The following is a 17,372-nucleotide window of genomic DNA, read 5'->3' as shown; positions in this document are numbered from 1 at the left end:
TGCTCTCCAGCCATGTTGCCCTCCATTAAGTCTCCCTAAAATACTTAGCTATTCCTTGTTTTGCTCTTTCTCTTTGAAATAACCTTCTTCTCCATGTTTGCCTGGCAAGGTTTTATTATCTTTCTTCATAGTCCAAATTAAGGTTTTATTCTCTTGAGTTTTTCCCTAACTGAAGTAAATCGTCACTCCCTCCTTATGTATTTGGGTCTGGTCATGGAACCTGGAAGCACAGGGTTTGGCTTTAAATATTGTTAGGATAGATCCATTTTGGTAGTCAGTTATACCTAGAAGTTTAGCAAAGGTTTTGGACTACATAGTGGTTTACTCCATTCTTCTATTAAGAACAATTCAGGGCCCATGATATGCCTGGTACTTTTCTGTGGGCTAGGTATATAACAGTGAACAAAACAGAATCAGGAAAATTCTTTTCTTTTGGAGCTTATATTTCAGTGAGGGGGAGACAGCCATGAAAACAGATAAAACGTAGTAGAGTATATCAGGGGTCATAAATACCATGGGGGGAAATGAGGCAGACAAAGGGAATAGAGAGAGTGGTCAGAATGGGGTTGTAATTTAGAAGAAGTGACTGATGAGGACCTGAACAGGGGACAGTTGAGGAAAACCCTGAAGAAGGTGATGAGGGAGTGAGCCATGTGGATTCCTGAAGGTAGAGTGTCCTTGCAGGTGCTCGGCAAATGCAGTGACATCGAGGTCTGTTTGAGGAGTAGCAGGAAGTCCAGTTTGCCTGGAGTAGAAGGAAGAAAGCATGGTAGTTGGCTATGAGGTCAGAAAGGTCATGGAAAATCAGATCCTAAAGAGGCTCATAAGCCACCGTTAGCACTTTGGCTTTAGCTTGAGTGATTTGGGGAGTTCTTAGAAAGGTCGGAACAGAAGAGTGATCTGATACAGGTTAACAAGTGTCAGCTGTGGCTGCTGTGATGTGAAGAGACTGGGTCAGGGTGGCCAGGGCAGGAGCAGGAAGCCAGCTGGGAGGATAGTGCAGTGATCCTGGTGAGAGATGAGGGTAGCTGAGGTGAAGGAAGTAGGAGTGGAGGTCACGAGAAGTGAGATTTAGGGTATTCTTAGGGTCCACTCAACAGAATGCTGGCTGTTTGAGTGTGGAGTGAAAAAAAGACAGTCAAGGATCCAAATTTCTGTCCTGAGCATCTGGAAGGATGGAGTTGCCATTTGCCGAGGTGAAGAAGGCCGTGGGGGAGCAGGATTAAAAGGATAATGATCAATTTAAGGTGTCTCATGTCTGTAGGAGACATTGAATTGGCACTTTGGATATAAAGTTAGGAGTTAGGGAAGATATCTGATGGTACCTAGAAACTTACAGAAACATGGTATTTTAAACCACATGAGTTTGCACGTATCCAGAGAGCCCGCATAGACTCTGAGAGCTTGCATAGAACCAGAGCTGGGGACCCTCCATTGTCTCCAGCCTAGGAAGCTGAAGGGCAACTAACAGATCTAGAAAGGCATCCAGTGAGAAAGTGTTTTGAGGAACAGGGAATGAGCAGTTGTGTAACATGCTACTATACAGCAGTTGAGGTGAGCACCAAGACTGATCATCAGATTTAACAATACCAAGGTCATTGGTGACCCTTGTGGGGAACAGTTTTGGAGGAGTCGGTGGGGAAGCCTTGCTGGCTTCAAGGGAGAATGGGGGAGAGGTGATAATGAGGGTGAGTTCCTAAGACTCTTCAGGGAGTTTTACTGTCATCCCATCAGATGTTTAGCATTGCTATAGTTATGATGGAGAATAGACTCACACTGTAAATTACAGCTGTTTGTAATTGTCCTAGTGACGCTCCAGTGAGTGAACTGTCCCTTGAGCTGCTTCTGCTTCAGGTGGTCTTGCCAGCGCTCCTTGAACAGGGACACACTCGGCAGTGGCTGAAGGGGCTTGTGCGAGCTTGGACCGTTACCGCTGGATACTTGCTGTAAGTAGGCAGGTGATAACCCTTCTGACAGGGTATGTTCCAGGCCCCACTCAGGAAATAGTAGTTTTAAGAAGAGACCATTTAGTGGTAACTGCAAGTTGTATATAATACTTCTTTTAATTAATTCTTAAGTTTTCCTATTTTTCTAATTATTGTCCGTTTTTTATGGAGAACGTATGCATGTTTTTACCCTCTTACAGAGGTTTACTGCTGGCCCAGTTTCTTTGATTTCATTATACAGGGTATCAGTAAACATTTTTTTCAGTGCATTAAAAGCAAACCAACTTAAATCCTGATTTTATTTTATTTTATTTAAAGATTTTATTTGAAAGAGAGAGTGAGAGCGTGAGCTGGGGGGAGAGGCAGAAGGAGAGGGAGAAGCAAACTCCCCACCGAGCAGGGACTCCAAAGCAAGGCTTAATCCCAGGACTCCAGGATCATGACCTGAGCTGAAGGCAGATGCTTAACTGACTGAGCCACGCAGGTGCCCCAACCCTGATTATTTTGGAAGTCCTATCCTGGCAAGTGGTTTCTGGGGCATTTAGTGAACATGTTGCCTTTATTTTTTTTTTCAAGCTTTCCATATTATATACTTATTTTAAAGTTGAATCTTTGTAATTTAAATGTTTCTTTCAGAAAATATGTGGCATTCTGCAGAGACCTTCCTATGAAATCTGCATTTGGTTGTGTTGGGTTGAGCAGGTGCCCATCTCTTCCTGCCCCAAGCTGCCTGCTCTGCCCTTGCATGTTGGCCATGACTGACGTGTGGTCTGGAGGTTTTAGTTGAGCTCCACACCACAGCACACACAGTAGCTGAGCTGAATTTGTGGCGTGTTGTGGACATTAACATTAAATTTGGAAAGGTTTACTTTAAAGCAGGTACCAACATTTAAACCAGAATGAGGTATTTAATATTGCTGTGTACAGATTCTACTTGCACATTTTCTACCTTAAGGAATAATAAGAAAGGGAGTCTCATGTCTGCTGTTTTATTCTGATCTGAAGTGAGAATGTAATTTCTACACAGGGATCTTCATTCCTATTTATTGGGAGACCAGGAAGAAAACGAGAACAGTGCAAATCAACAAGTTAACAATAATCAGCATGCTCGAAATAACAACGCTATTCCTGTGGTGGGGGAAGGCCTGCACGCAGCCCACCAAGCCATACTCCAGCAGGGAGGGCCTGTTGGCTTTCAGCCTTATCGTCGGCCTTTAAATTTTCCACTCAGGGTAGGTACGATAAGACTTGAGCAGGAGTCAAGTTCTTTCAAATTTCTTTTGAGAAATTTGGTGCTGTTATTAGTGCTATTAGTATGTAGTCCTCTGTATAGACATATCTTAGTCTCCTGACAAGAACCCCTAGTCTTCTCATTAGCAGCGTAATATATGTAAATATCAGATAAGTTTATCAGATTTTAGAGATGGGTCATAGTGTTGGGATTCTGTGTGCTTTTGCGCCCTGCTGTTTGAAGGAAGCATTGTTAAAGACCATAGTGAAAATAAGAAATTAACAGCATTGATCTATTTCAGGTATGTGTCAGGAACTAGAATGGGCACGTTAATGTTTTTCCCCATTTACTGTCCATCGCAGTACTGCAAGGGAGTAGTAATCTCATGTTTACATCTGATGAAACTGAAGACCAGACTGGTTAAGGAAGTGCCTGTCCCAGCGCAGCTTTTCCCGCAAACTCCACGAAAACTGTTCTGGACAAGGGTCACGGCTGTGGCTTTTGTGTTGTTAAATCTGATTGTCAGGTCTTGGTGCTTACCTCACTTGCTGTATGGTAGCACAGTTGGTCACTCCTTGCTTCACAGAACGCTTTTCCGGAAGGCATTCAGGAATCTTTGTGGAGGAGGTGATGCTTTTAAGTCTCTAAAGTTAGGCCAGGCAGAGAACAAAATGGAAAAATGGAAGGGCACTCCAGGCATGTGCCAGACCAAGAGGCAGGTTAGATGTGGTAAGTTTGGAACTGCAGGGAATTAAGTGTATCTAGAGGGTGGGGCCTATGCAGGTGAGCGTGGGAGATGGGAGGAGTACTGAAAGATGAGGCTCTTAGATGGGCAAAAGGAACTTTCTGGCCCAGATCAGAGAGAATTGGTAGGTTTCTCAAGCATCGAAAGCTGACAGCCTTAAAGGCTCCTCTTAGAGTGTGATTGTAGGTCCTTTTCAGTCTTTCCGCTAGAGCTCTGACTTCTGGGCAGGGGAGGTAGAAGGCAAGCAACAGTTGCTCCTTTCCTGCCCAGGGCAGCTGCTTTCCTCTTAGTGTGTTCCCTTTTTATCTGCACTTCTCAGCACAGGAACCACCACCTACACGTGGCTATTTACATTTAAACTTAATTAAAGTGAATACAGTTTGTAAGGATGTGGTATGATGATGTGCTAATTACTTTAATGGTGGGAATCCCCTTACAATGTGTGCATATAACAAATCCCATTGTACACTTTAAATATATTATAATTTTGTCAGTTATGCCTCACTAAAGCCGTAAAAGTACTTTTCTGGTAGGATTACACACAGAGTAGTAAACACAGTGTAAAATTTCATTACTCGTTCATACTGATGCCAAGTCAGGTGCTCAGGGGCCACTTGTGCCAGTGGCTGCTGTGTTATAGGTCAGCCTATGAGTTGGCCACCATTGGAATACGAGCTTCAATAATCAGTAGCTTTTTTTGGACAAACAAAAGCCTACTCCTGAGAATGAGATTGAGAAAAACAGCACAGCCACCTGGTTAATTTGTGTAATAAATGAAATTTTTAGAATTTTATAGGATGCAGTTTCCATCATCCCAGCAAGTTCTAATTGGACAGCACTGTTAGTAAGCTTTCCTTTTATAAAAACTTGTTTTTGAGAATTTAATTAAAAAGTGAATGTTTTTAGTTTTAATGGGAAATTTAAGCTGATTTTAATTTATTTATTATTTTTTTTAAAGGGATTTTGCTTTTTTTTTTTTTTTTTTTTTTAAATTTTTTTTTTTTTTTTAAAAAAANGCAGAGGAGCCTGACGTGGGGCTCGATCCCATAACGCCGGGATCACACCCTGAGCCGAAGGCAGACGCTTAACCGCTCTGCCACCCAGGCGCCCCGATTTTAATTTATTTTTATGCTCTCTGATTAGAAAATATATTTATGTGTTACATGCTGATATATCTGATTATATGAAAATAGACACTTATTTTCTTTTGGCTGAAATTATAGGTAATTTTACCTAAAATAAAAATTTCTTTTTATGTGAAATGGAAGGAAACCTGGAAACACAGGCAGTTTCTTTTTACTGGGAGAATTGTGCTGATTCTTTGAGGGGTGTCATGAAATACGTTGAGCACATACAAATCATTTATGCAGTCTTATGTTTTGCCTTGCAGATTTTTTTGTTGATTGTCTTCATGTGTATAACCTTACTGATTGCCAGCCTCATCTGCCTTACTCTACCAGGTATGAGCTAATGGTGTGAGAAGATGCTTTGTATCTTTCATCAAGTACAAACTTGAAATAGTTTGCCCCTTATTTTTCATTGAATATGGGATATTGATCTTTTTAGGGCTCTTCCTCTTCTTGGAGTAATTTGTATTGGAGCAGAGGGGAGAACAAAATCAAGATAAAATTCCTGATTCATTTTTAGAAGTAAATTGTGTGTGGTCACTCAATTTTCTTAGAGAGTCTCTTTATAGTATGGGTTTTCAAAAAGTTACCTGTGTGGTTTAAATCATTTTTTCAAGCCAGTCTTTTGATGCTAATTATGTTTGCCCTCATTGTATCTTTTCAGTCCACTGTATGGTGTTACTAGACACTTTATGAAGCCAGACTGTTTCCTTTTATCATCTGGTATTCACAAATCCTAATGTTAAAATTTCAGCTAGACACCATTTCCTTATCTAATGAGTAAGACACTGTGGATGAATATAATAGTTTGTCATGTTCTGCAAAGGTCAGCGGTAAATGGGGTTGAGTCCAAAGCCAGTGACAAAATCTCAGGAACAGCTTGCTGCCCCTACCCTTCCAGTTAGTGTATACAGCAAGCCAGAAAATTCTAAATCATACTTTATACATGTTAGCTGCTTAAATAATGATTAAGTGGAAGATACTCTTCATCTCTTACAAGCGCATAAATATATATTGAGTTAGTATCTTGATTATAGCACTACCTCTAGAATTTTATGAATTTTATTAAATACTTTTCCATGAGGGATAATAAGGTCAGGAAGGAACAAGTAGGAAATATAATTTCAAGTGAGGTTTCTAAAAATAATGAGAATATTCTCTAATCTGCAGGAATTGTGATTTAACTTAAAGTGGTGGTAAAAATAAATTTTTTTTTTTTACATGTTTCTGAATAATGACTTTGACCTTTAGAACTGTGCTAAGAGCTCACTCCTCATAATCACAGCTCTTAAAGTGACAAAGTGTGATTAACAGTTGGGTGCAGCGTAGTAAACATTGCTGAGAAAAGTTAGTTTTTGAATTTTGGACTGTTTTACATTTGTGGTTTTTATGTTCCATTTTCATGTTTTTATCAGAAATATTAATAAAAACTTAAAAGAAGGAAATGTAGTTTAGTACCTGAATTTGGCAGTAAAAGTACTTCCAATGTCATTGAATATTGTTAACTGAATATTTCCCTGTAAACCCAGTCCTACCATCTAATGGGAAGAACACAATCATGTTTAATCGTAGAAATGCTTGGTGTCCTAGTATGCATTTAAGGTGGCAAGGAGGCTCTTTCCCCCCATAGATTACTTTCTGATGGTAATTTACTACAAATGAAAACCTTAACCCTTTCCTCTCAAAAACACTTGATTAGAAGTATGTGAAATTGTATCTGTCTGTCTATCCATGTGTTTATTTCACGTAACATTTATGTGTATTTGTCTTTAAAAATAACTTATCTTCACACCCAAACCGTTTTGTGAGGTTGCAAAGAAGTCTGATTGCCAGCATTGCGGCTTGTAAGACCTAACTGTCGAGCTGGTTTAATGTAATCGAAAGCGGTGTGGTGCAGTGTGGTTTATTAGTCAAGAGCATGAGCTTTGTCACATAGGCATGAGTTCAAATTCATCCCCCACCCTCATGTAACCTTGGTTGGACAAGGTTCTATTGCTGAGCTTTGGTTTCTTAATCTTCAAAATGGAGATAGTGGCTGCTTGGATTTGGGGAGGATTAATGTTATAATACATGGAAAATGCTCAGCACAACCACTAGCTCCTTTTAGGTATTTGAAAATAATAAATAGTACTGTATTAAGAGGGAATCAATCCATAGAAAAATACACAAGACATTTGGACCTTGCTGTTCTTTCTAGCCTTATTGAGGAGTAACCATGTGAAGAAAGTTACTTTATAAATGATCTTGCCTGAGGTAGATTTTTATTGGTATAGTGTAGAATTTATTTTTATTAACTCTTTATCTGAGGCAGTTCTTTAGACACTTCTCAAATCTGTTTAAGTTTTGGCATATTTGGATTTTTTTTTCTAAGAAAATTAATACCTTTATTGTGCTTTAAAATATTATGCCCACTTCTTATTACAATAAGCTTAGTTTTCTGTCTTGATGAATGAGTCAATTGAAAGTTAATCTCAATTATTTGTAATGGTATAATAAATTCCCCACTTTTGTTATATTATGTGTATAATAATTTTATTTGGTGATAAAAACAAGAATAACCTCCTCAATCTTTTTTATTTCTGAAAGAACAATTAATTGGCATGGCCTGTCAGGGTAGATATCACAGGAGATCTTGTCCCCACTTGACTTCCTGTGCTTTGGTTGTGTCTTAATCAAATAATCGCATTCTTTAGAGTTTGTGGGGGTTTTTGTTGTTTTTAATGAAGAGATTGTTATATCCAAATGTGATGTCTTTTTACTTATCACTTAAAATGATTGAAATAATTAAAAATACTAACAGAACAACACCAGGCTAAATAGTTCTTTTTACATAGATAGCCACATATCTCATTTATCAGCCTTTCTGTTTTCAGTATTTGCTGGCCGTTGGTTAATGTCATTTTGGACGGGGACTGCCAAAATTCATGAGCTCTACACAGCTGCTTGTGGTCTCTATGTTTGCTGGCTGACCATAAGGGCAGTGACGGTGCTGGTGGCATGGATGCCACAGGGACGCAGAGTGATCTTCCAGAAGGTTAAAGAGTGGTCCCTCATGGTAGGTTTTTCTAATAAAGAACTGATCTCGCAGGACAGGAGTAGTGGATTTTTTTTTTTTTTTAGTTGTTTTTTTCAATCTTCTCACTTGTTTCTTCATTATGCTGATAGTGTCAAGAGAACTGATTTTTTGAATTAGAAGGAGTATTCATTTAAGACAGTAGTAGCTTTCTGGTTCATTCTGAGAACCACAGTCAGATGTATTCAGGGGTCAAAAGAAAACCATGCTATTAAGTGATCCAGTTAGGCCCTTAAGTAATGTAATTAGAAAAGTTGTTTTGGAAATTTTTAAGGAATAAGATATTCTGTAGAATTTAAAATAAGTTTGTTTAAGTGGAAACTTCCTTTAAGATATTTTTTCTAAAATTTGATTTTTTGATCTATTTGAATATGTAAAATCTTGACTTCAGGATTAAGTCTTATATGTTTTTCATATAAATGGGATTCCTTTAATTACACATTCTATTGCTAATTCAAGAATGCCTTGGCTAATGTGAAAGTGAAGTAAGTAATGGAAATTATTACTCAGTAAAGTACTTAGTTGCACAAAGATGGGGAAAAATGTCAGTGTAAGATGATTGTACAGGTGTGGTGATTTATTGATTGATTGTGATGTTGGCTATGACTGATAAATAGGTTTAGGTCACTACTTATACCTCTTCCTTTGTATAATCCTAGTTTTGTATCTGAATTTAGATTTTCATTTCACTGAAAGGTTAATAGTGTTGAAAGAAAAACATGATATTTATTGTATATTGTGAACAGAAGGCTTCAGTTGCTATTTAATCCCACAAGATAATGAGACATGTAACTATATTTAAAATACAGAAACCAGCTAATAACCAGTTTTCATTTGATATTCATCTTTATCTTCAGTATGCCATTTAAAAAAGCGAGTACTGCGTCTTCACCCACATCATATTAGTCTCGTTGAAACAGACGTTCTCATTGAGGCTGCCTTAAGAAGGAGGGAGGTCCTCAGACATCAGAGCCACTCTGAAGACTCTTCGTCAGGATTCTGTAGTGACACTTTCATAGTCTCTCTTTTTTTTTTGCTTTGTGTTGACTTTATTTTCATTCTCTGTTGCTTTGTTCAAATTCTAAATCTGTGGCTCTAGCCATGTGGCTAATGACTACCATATTGACAACACAGATAATACGACATTTCTGTCAACATAGTGAGTTCTGTTGGGCCATAGAGGGTTCTGGAGGGAGCCAATTTGATCAGATTGATTAATTACTTTCACTGGGGTTATGCAGAGCCCTTTTTATATACCAGTCCACCTCAGGGGTCACAGGTCAGCCTGTGAGTTGGCCACCATTGGAATAGGAGCTTTGATAATCAGCTTTTTTTAGACAGACAAAAGGCTACTCCTGAGAATGAGACTGAGAAAAACCGCACAGCCACCTGGTTAATTTGTGTAATAAAATGAAATTTTTAGAATTTTATAACAAAAATGCATAATAATTTCATGCTTTCATTATAGCTTGGGCTTGCATATACACATTCATATTTCATTTAATGGTGTAACATAAAATGTATGTGAGGTAATATTTGTTCGGCATCAGGTTAAAGAAGAAAAATAAATTTCCAAATGGAATAGAGAGTTTAGCTAAATATCAGAAAGACACTCTGGTGACATGGCCTTGTTTCCTAATAGATCATGAAGACTTTGATAGTTGCTGTGCTGCTGGCGGGAGTTGTCCCACTCCTGCTGGGGCTCCTGTTTGAGCTGGTTATTGTTGCTCCCCTGAGGGTTCCCTTGGATCAGACTCCTCTTTTTTACCCATGGCAGGTAAGTGCATGACATTTCCTCATTTTTCTTTGTGGACTTGGAATCAGAAAAACCCTTGATTTTTTTTTTTTTTTTTAAAGTGATTATAGGCAGTTTGTTTAGAAAGACTCCTTAATTTTTTCTATTGTAGGAACCCTTATAAAATCGATAAAATAATGCATTTTAATCCATTACCTTCAAAATATGCAGGTCATATAATTCCTTTATAGGGTCTTTATAGGTTAAAATGTCACTCTTCATTTAGGCTTCACCTGATATTTAAAGATACAAACTAACGTGCATTGATCTTTCCACTTTTTAGTTAAGGTGAGATATCTTCTTCTAGGTTTGAGACTTTAAGCAGTAACTTACATTTTTTAAAATAATTACAGCATGTTTTCCCACAAAGTCACAGGCTTATTAAAAAGAGCATTCTGACGGAACCTTATAGGTCACAACAAAGATTTTAAAGCTGGTTGGGAAGAAAAACACTACTTTTCTGTAGTATTTAGAGCCTGGTATTAGCATCATAGACTTCAAGTTCTTAAGAGATCCTAGGGGAAAGAGCTAGGCACTGACTTCAGTCATTCAGAGGCTTTTCAGCCTTGTTTCTGTTTCCTCTTGTATATGACGGTGGATTTACTGGAAATGAAAATTATGTGGGCTGTATTTCGCTTCCTCTACTTTCCAGATGGGCCTCCACAAACTTCATTGAACAGCACATATTATGTTAGTGCTTTAATGTGTGCTAAAACCCTGTATTGTGTAACTCAGATGGAAATGAGGCCAGTGCAGGAACTTCTTGTGCACCTTACAGGCTGGTGGGCCAGCCAGACAGGTAACGAGTGGGCTGCTCTGTGACTGGGGCAAGCACAGGTTGCTGCGGCATCATGTGGGAGAGCATTTATCCTGGTTTTGGGAGTTGGGATTTGGTTTTCTGTAGGAGACATTGTCTAGGCCAACCTAGTAGAGTACAGAGGAGTGGGTAAGAAAGGAAGACGATAGTCCAGGAAGGAGGGAGGGGGCAGACCACGCAGTGAGACATACGTTTGGAACTACCTCAAATCCAGTGTGCTCTGGATCAGACTTGGAGAGGAAAGTGAGAAATAAAGGGAAATAATTAAGCACATGTGATGTCTTTGTGTAAGAGTTGTGTCGCAGTATAGTCAGGTAGTATCAGGGATTGAAGGAAAGCTATTTCTTACCTAATAAAGGCATTAACAGATTTAGAAAACCACTATTTTGCAATAGTTAACAAAATAAATAATTCCAGTAAGGATTGTCAGTGGATAGGAACCCAACAGGTGAAAGCCGATGGGTCTTCAGTTACTATTGCTGCCTAGCAAGTTATGTCACAACTGTGTGGCTTAAAACAATCGTTTACTGTGTCCAGAGAGTCTGCGGGCTAGAAATTAAAACAGGCCATATTGATTTGTCTCTGCTGCATGTTAGATGGGGCCTCAGCTGGGAAGACTCAGTAGCCAAGTGTGATTTGAGAGCTGTGGCAGGAATCCTTTGGAAGCGTCATCACTCACCTGTGAGGGTTGACATTGGTTGTCGGCTTCACTCCAGCTGGGCAGTCAGGTGGAGCTCCTGGATGTACCTGGGCTTCCTCACAGCTTGGTTGCATCAAGGGAGTTGGGCTGCTTCTTACACTGCACTTGAGAGAAATGAGTGTTCCAGCAAACAAGGTAGGAGCTGTGCCACCTTTTATGACCTCATTTCAGAATTCCCACAGTATTGCTTTTCACTACATTCTATTGGATACAAGCAAGGCACAATGGTTAGCCCAGATTGAAGGGAAGGGGCTATAGACTCCAGCCACTTGATTGGAGAAAAGTTTGTAGGCATGTTTCAACAGCACTACAATGCAGAAGTAGTTATTTGAATGGTGGCAGAATGTCATCTTACAGATCACTTGATATCCCAAAGGAAAACACACAACTTTACTCTGGAAGTAGGACAGATGCTGCCTTAAGCCAGTGATCACTGCCAGTGCAGCAAATAGGAAGTGTTTGCATCTTGATGATACGCAGTGTGCAGCACTGAAAAAGAGCAGGTAGCCCCTGATATCCAGGAGCTGGCCTGGCATCATCAGGTAGGCCTTGGTGTTCTCCTGTCTGGCAGAAATAATTGCACAGAACATCAGCATCACAGAAGACCACTCTTTGACCATGATGGAGCCAGACAAAAGCAAGTCCCTTTCATAATCATGTCTCAACACAAGCGAAGCATGAGCATTGTCAGACCACAAAAGTGAGAAAACAATCCCCATTCCCAGCTGACATTGCTGGCTGCTGCTTCATTACCACCTACAATTTTAGCCTCAGCCAGTCCCTGCTTCTGGATAAGATTCAGTAAGATACCCAATATAGATTACCTCGCTTTCTAAAGGATTTGACATAGAGCAAGGGCCTGCTTCCTTAAATTCTCTCATATCTCTTCAAACAAACTGAAATACTATAATAAGCTTTTCTAACATTCTTACTGAGCACCCCAACTTCCCCATACTGTGTTCTTCCTCAGTGCAGTGAGTAGTAAATGCAGCTTGCACGGTTACATGTGTGTCCTTGGTGGTCTTGACCGTACCCAACATTGTCATTTTGCAGAGTAACTGGAAACTATCCAGTTTTAAGAATATTTATATATTATGACCTAGCAGTTTCACTTTTCCAGATCTGCTGCAAAGAAACATTTACATGTGTGCAGGAAGCACAACCAAGGCTGTTTCCACTGTGTCATTTTTTATAATGTCAAAATTAAAAGCAACCCAGATGTCCATCAGCAGAGAATGACTAAAGAAATGTGATATATTTTTACTTTGGCACTTAGTGCCGCAGTTAAAAAGAGTAAAGTAGAGCTGTATGTTTTGCTACAGATAGCTCTCAGACACGTTTTTAAGTGGGAAAAAAATACAAGTCGTAGATGGATATATGAAGCATGGTATCCTTAAAATTCTGGATAAAACTCTAACATTTGAAAGAACAGTTTGCTTTGTCTCCATCCCTGACTCTAAGCTACTTGCCTTCCCTGTGTCAAGCAGCTATAGATTTATGGGAGACTTGACTTTTGGAATTCTAGCAGAGAAATTAGTGTTGTGTGTTCTGTCCTGTGGGAAAGGACTGGATATATCAGTGGATCTTGAAAGAGCTTGAACCTGAGCAGTCTGTGGACTTCCTCAGGTGAACATGAACCTCACCTGGGTGCCTTCTAGACTCCCAAAGGCCAAGAGAAAGCTGAATTTGTGGGTCGAATCTTCCCTGCCAGGGAGCCTGGGACAGTACAGAAGCGGCAGGGAGGCTTTCACGTGCTCTCAGTAGGGGACTGGCACGTGCTCTCCCAAAGGTCTAAAGGGCTAAAAGGTCCTTTTGCAGCCCTTTAGGTTATACTTAGTCTGACCTGAGCCTCATCAGACCTGCAGAGAAAAATACCAAGTGCTTTATCTAAGAGGGTGCACAGCAACAACAGAAAGAAAGGTCAGGCAGAGCAATCAGAACACATGCCCTGTGACGTGGAACTGCTCCCCGAGCCATGAGCATCCAGTGCAGATCAAGGGGAGTATGTGTGTACACACACACAATGGCAATAAAACAAAGTGAAACTGTGATGCTGTATAGTGGGGATCTCAGACATTCAGTAGATGAATTAAAAGACGTGGGTAGGGGGCGCCTGGGTGGCTCAGTCGTTAAGCATCTGCCTTCGGCCGGGGCGTGATCCCAGGGTCCTGGGATCGAGCCCCGTATCGGGCTCCCTGCTCTGCTGGGAGCCTGCTTCTTCCTCTCCCACTCCCCCTGCTTGTGTTCCCTCTCTCTCTCTCTCTGTCAGATAGATAGATAGATCAAATCAAATCTTTAAAAAAAAAATGTGGGTAGTCACCATTGAAGTTCAGATTGGGCTCCTGGAAGACCACTGCCAAGCCCAGAGCAAAACTGAATGAGTAGGAAGTTGAAGAGAAAGGTAAGGGCTTTGGAGAATATATCCAGGGGATTTAGCATGCCCTAGTAAGAGCTCCAGAGTGCAGAAGTGAGGCAGCATGGAATGAAATAGAAAAAAATTAACTGAAGAAAGTCCTGATTCTGTAGGTAAAGGGCTCATCAGATTTGGTGAAGTGGACATTGAGATGAGACTGGTGAGAAAAACACATATTTGAGCATATTTTGGTAAGATTTCTGAATTCTAAAAGTAAAGAGAAATCAAACTTCAAAAAAGAAAATCGTACTGGTAATGGACTTTCTGTAGCACCCCAAGCCATATAGCAGAAGAGCATCCACAGACCGCTGAGAGAAAAGGGACAAAAACCAAGCTTCCTCTACCCAGGCAAAATGTCATTAGCCATTCGTCTGTCAGAGTGAAGAGCCATTTTTAGGATGTGCGAGAATTCAGAGCATGCATCAACCTTTGAGCCCATTTGAAGAAGATGCTCACAATACTGACCAGCCTAATCAGTGAATCAGAACATTAGCCCAAGACGGTGGACAAAAAAGAGGAAAACAGTATGAGCAAAATCCGTATAAAAATGATACCACATCTTTTCTATGGGATGTATATGTGTAGATATAGATAAATGCATAGGGGAAAAAATGTGGAGGGTACATACCAGTGTTAGCAGTGGTCATTGGTGGGGAGGAATCAGGATTTGGGCTGGTGAGGACTCCAGCTTTCTCTACAAAAGGTTTTGGTTTTATGTAAGAATGGATCTAAGTGTTACATGTTACCTTTTAAAAAAATACATTAAGGGGTGCCTGGTGTCTCAGTTGTTAAGCAGCTGCTCAGGTCATGATCCCAGGGTCCTGGGACTGAACCCCATATTGAGCAGGGAGCCTGCTTCTCCCTCTCCCTCTGCCTGCTACTTCCCGTACTTGTGGCTCTCTCTCTGTCAAATAAATAAAATCTTTACAAAAATAAATAAAATTTAAAAATACATTAAAAAAAGACACCAGGCTGTGAAGGACTTTGTGTGCCATGTTGAGGACTTTGGGGTTGTAAGCAGGGAATTGACCTCATGTGGTCTGATTTGTGCTTTAAGATGTCATGTGGTGGTGGGGGCATGGAAGTGGTGATTACTCTGGCTGCTTGGTAGAGTGCTGGTATGGGCAGGCCAGAGGCACAGTGGAGAGCATGGTGTGGCCATGGAGGTTCTAATAACAGTTGAGCAGTATTAGAGCTAGAGGCTCTCTGTGAGCCTTTGGGATAGTTTCTTTAGGCCAAACATGGCTCCACAGGCTTATTTTGACGTAATTAGCTTGGCTAAAACCAACACGGCAGCATAAGATGGTTTGATGAAATAAAATCACATTCCTGTTTTATATATTTGCCTATTGAGATCTCCATTAATGTTGACACATTTCCTAATTCTCTTGGAAAAATAACGTAGATTTTTGAGAGATACTAGAATTTGTTTTGTTAGAAACATTGAAATTGAGCTGTGGCGGAGGGGGGCGGCAATTTCCCTGGATTGTCTAGTGTATGTTAGTCTTCTGTAAAATTGTTACTAATCCTGCAGAACTTATGTTTTGAAATGAAATATGCAGGAAAATTGTATAGCCTCTCTGCTGGGTTTATTGCTGAAAACGAAAATCTGTTAAATGGTTTTTATTTCCCCAGGTGCCTGGGTAGCTGTGTCAGTTAAGTGCTCTCGCTCGACTCTTGATTTCAGCTCAGGTCAGGATCTCATGGTCCTGGGATCAGACCCCACGCAGTATCGTAGTATCAGGCTCCCTGCTCAGTGGGGAGTCTACTTTGTCTCTCTCTCTCTGCCTCCGCCCCTCCCCCTGCTGTCTCTCTCTCTCTCTCAAATAAGTAAATAAATCTTAAATGGTTTTATTTCCGTAGGACTGGGCACTTGGAGTCCTGCACGCCAAAATCATTGCAGCTATAACACTGATGGGTCCTCAGTGGTGGTTGAAAACAGTAATTGAACAGGTGAGCAGAGTCAGCTTTCAGGAGAGCCTGGGAGTGGCAGAGGTTGTGCTTGGCCGCTGGGGCTCTTCTGTTGCATTTTTCCACCTTTCTGAGTTTTCTACACATTTTCTCCAATAAGCATATATATGTGACTTTTTTTTTTTTTTTTAAAGAAGACAGTTCGCTATTTTATCACCATGAATTTTCACCAACCACTCTTTTAAAACTTCCCTTATCTGAATTAACCAGTGGCTCAAAGTACCTAAAACCCTGTCTAAAGTAAAGGCAAAAATTAGCACATGTGTTTTTTTCCTAGGGCAGGAGTTCGGATGTAGGCTTGGTATTCAGTTTTCTAAATCTGTAGTAGAGTAAAGAGTTGTTGTTCAAGACAATAAATAAAGGGCAGGGGCCCCTAAGTGGCACAGTCAGTTGAGCATCCAGCTCTTGGTTTTGTCTCAGGTTGTGATCGCAGGAGGTCGTGGGATAGAACCCTGTGTCCATCTCCGCGCTCAGTGCAGAGTCTGCTTTGAGATTCTCTCTCTCTCTCCTCTGCCCCTCTCGCTCGTGTACACACCCTCTCCCTCTCAAATAAATAAATCTTTTTTAAAGTAAAGGGCAGAAAAAAATAGAAAAAGGCAAAGCTGATACTGTACACCTGCAACTAATATAACGTATGTTATTAACTAACTGGAATTAAAATAAAAACTTTAAAAAATAGTAAAAATAGAGCCTTAAAAAATAGTAAAAATAAAAATAAAAACACACATATCTTAATTAAAAAAAAAAAAAAGCAGAGGTGTTTGGGAGTATTCTACCTGCATGGCACCTAAGTCTATTATTGTATTATGGAACTGTCAGATAACTTGATCATTGTGTCGATAACCTTGAAAAAAGTAGTTTGTGCTTCTGTACTCTGATAATAAGGCTGGGAAGTATGATAATTCACTTTAGGAAGATTTCTATCTAAAATAGCTAACATAATAGATTTTAGTACTTCTTTAAGTTTTACTTGTCTAGAAAATGTACTTGTGGACAACCCTCTTATCCTTAGGTTAGTGCCAAATAAATTAGGTGTTAACAGTTCTGTAGCAGTAAAGGTACACCTCCTTTTGATATATAGGAAATGAAAACAGTAGTTCTTATTAGCTCAGTATGCACAAGAAAATTGTCAAAAAAATTCCTGCACTCAGATTTCTGGGAGTAGGGCGAGCCGGGAGTTGCTGTTTGTTCGCATGCACCTCTCCACTTTGGAGTCTCCAGGTGAGACTTTGGCCCTTGCAAAGGAGTGTGAAGAATATGGGTTTAATCACAGTTGGAGGCTGTGAAACATTGTTGATCTTTGTAATATTTTGCTCTCTAATGCCTTTTTTCCTCCTACATATGTGTAGGTTTGAGTAAAAGGGTTGAAAAACACCGGGATGCCTTGTTGCATTGATTTAAATGCATTTGGGTTAAATAGGTTTCTTTGGATTGTAAGCATGCCTTTGGAGGGTTAAGCGGGTTGCCATGCACATCTGAATGCTCTGGCCCATTCCTGAGGGAGTGCGTTGAGTGGCAGGGTACTCTGACTGTGGCCAGGACAAATTCAAGTGC

General features: G+C 40.2%; 1 protein-coding gene across 2 annotated transcripts in view; it reads left to right on the top strand.

Annotated features, from left to right (window-relative positions):
- The window catches only part of MARCHF6 (membrane associated ring-CH-type finger 6), a 79,545-nt gene that overhangs the window by 53,378 nt on the left and 8,795 nt on the right, over positions 1–17,372 (top strand). Inside the window, exons 18-23 of one of the 2 annotated variants that reach the window (XM_034657087.1) lie at positions 1,809–1,946; positions 2,974–3,178; positions 5,313–5,382; positions 7,908–8,104; positions 9,765–9,899; positions 15,711–15,800. In XM_034657087.1, the coding sequence (XP_034512978.1) occupies positions 1,809–1,946; positions 2,974–3,178; positions 5,313–5,382; positions 7,908–8,104; positions 9,765–9,899; positions 15,711–15,800 (835 nt within the window). The remainder of the gene's footprint in view (positions 1–1,808; positions 1,947–2,973; positions 3,179–5,312; positions 5,383–7,907; positions 8,105–9,764; positions 9,900–15,710; positions 15,801–17,372) is intronic. The other variant, XM_034657088.1, reaches the window with a different exon arrangement.

This window comes from Ailuropoda melanoleuca, chromosome 3 (genome assembly GCF_002007445.2).
Source record: "Ailuropoda melanoleuca isolate Jingjing chromosome 3, ASM200744v2, whole genome shotgun sequence".
Classification (NCBI taxonomy): Eukaryota; Metazoa; Chordata; class Mammalia; order Carnivora; family Ursidae; genus Ailuropoda; species Ailuropoda melanoleuca.
This window is presented reverse-complemented; position numbering and strand designations above follow the sequence as displayed.